This window comes from Gekko japonicus, unplaced genomic scaffold, assembly GCF_001447785.1.
Source record: "Gekko japonicus isolate JY-2015 unplaced genomic scaffold, Gekko_japonicus_V1.1 scaffold1503, whole genome shotgun sequence".
Taxonomy (NCBI): domain Eukaryota; kingdom Metazoa; phylum Chordata; class Lepidosauria; order Squamata; family Gekkonidae; genus Gekko; species Gekko japonicus.
Window position 1 is genome coordinate 414,260 of NW_015170931.1, and position 1,651 is coordinate 415,910.

The following is a 1,651-nucleotide window of genomic DNA, read 5'->3' on the forward strand; positions in this document are numbered from 1 at the left end:
CGTTCCCCCTGCGTCCCCGGGCTTCCCTCTCCCGCTCCTCCTCCTCGCTCTCCTCGCTCTCTCTCTCCCTCTCCCTCTCCATGGACTGAATGAAGACCGCCTGCACCTCCTATCGATGCCTCACCAAAGAGCTGGAGAGCTGCGCCATGAACCCGGAGCTGAGCATGGAGACGCTGGGGCCCCTCCACGGCCCCCCCAGCCATGAGCCCGAGCTGCTGGGCAGCCCCAGCCCGCACCACCACCCGCCCGGCCGCGGGCCCCCCGTCAGCGCCGCCTCCTCGGCCGCCGCCGGAGCCCTCCGCGTCCACCCCCAGCCGCCGCCGCCGCCGCCGCCTCCGGGCGCCCACCAGGAGCTGTCCTCGGCCTCGTCGCGGTCGGCCCTCGGGGTCAGCTGCACCACGCCATGAGCATGCCCTGCGACTCCTCGCCGCCCGGGATGGGCATGACCAGCACCTACACCACGCTGACCCCGCTCCAGCCCCTGCCGCCCATCTCCACCGTCTCGGACAAGTTCCACCACCCGCACGCCCACCACCACCCGCACCACCCGCACGCCCACCACCACCACCCGCACGCCCACCCGCACGCCCACCACCCGCACCACCAGCGCCTCTCCGGCAACGTCAGCGGCACCTTCACCCTCATGCGCGACGAGCGCGGGCTGCCGGCCATGAACAACCTCTACGGGCCCTACAAGGAGATGCCGCCCATGGGCCAGAGCCTCTCGCCGCTCGGCAACGGCCTGCCGCCCCTCCACAACAGCCAGCAGGGCCTCCACGGCTACGGCCCCGCCGCCGCCGCCGCCCACGACAAGATGCTCGGCCCCAACTTCGACGCCCACGCCGCCATGCTGGCCCGCGGCGAGCAGCACCTCCCGCGCGGCCTGGCCACCCCGCCGGCGCCCATGCTCTCCCACCTCAACGGCATGCACCACCCGGGACACCCGCAGGCCCACGGGCCCGTCCTGGCCGCCGGCCGGGACCGACCGCCCTCCTCCTCCGCCGAGCTGAAGCGCTACAGCATCCCGCAGGCCATCTTCGCCCAGCGGGTCCTGTGCCGCTCTCAGGGGACCCTCTCCGACCTCCTACGGAACCCTAAACCCTGGAGTAAGCTCAAGTCCGGCAGGGAGACCTTCCGCAGGATGTGGAAATGGCTGCAGGAGCCCGAGTTCCAGAGGATGTCGGCCTTAAGGCTCGCCGGTAAGTCTCTCTCTTCCCCCCCTCCCTCCACCACCCCCCCGGACGGGGGACCCACGGAGGCTCGGCTCCCCTTCGGGGGCCGCTTTGGGACTTGGCGGCGCGCTCGGAAAGGCGGAGGGGTCCGACTTGGCGCTCTCGGGGCCACCGCAGACAAGGCAATACCCCGATCGGGGATGCTGGGAGGCGGGGGGGGGGAACGCTCTGCGGGTCAGGGACTGACACTTGCCGGCAGGGATGGTCGGAGGGAAACCCCCTGTCCTGGAGAGGTTTGTGTTGTGTTTGCTATGGGGGGGGGCGCTGATCCCCTCTCAGTCGACTTGCCTCAAGGAGGAGAGGTCTATCCCCCCCTCCCTCCAGTGTGGTTTTAGGACGGGAGCTCAGGTTGGTAGGCGCCTAACTGTCAAGAAAAAAATAAATGGTTCCTTTTGGGTTAGGGTTGAGAGAGGGAAAGA

General features: G+C 70.0%; 1 protein-coding gene across 1 annotated transcript; it reads left to right on the forward strand.

The window, feature by feature from the left end:
• Positions 1–89: 89 nt before the first annotated feature.
• Positions 90–1,199, forward strand: ONECUT2 (one cut homeobox 2; the record flags this gene model as incomplete). Its single annotated transcript, XM_015418836.1, has 2 exons — positions 90–341; positions 392–1,199. Coding segments are annotated over exons 1-2 (1,060 nt in total), but the record flags the coding sequence as incomplete, so codon positions are not given.
• Between the last annotated feature and the right edge of the window lie 452 nt (positions 1,200–1,651).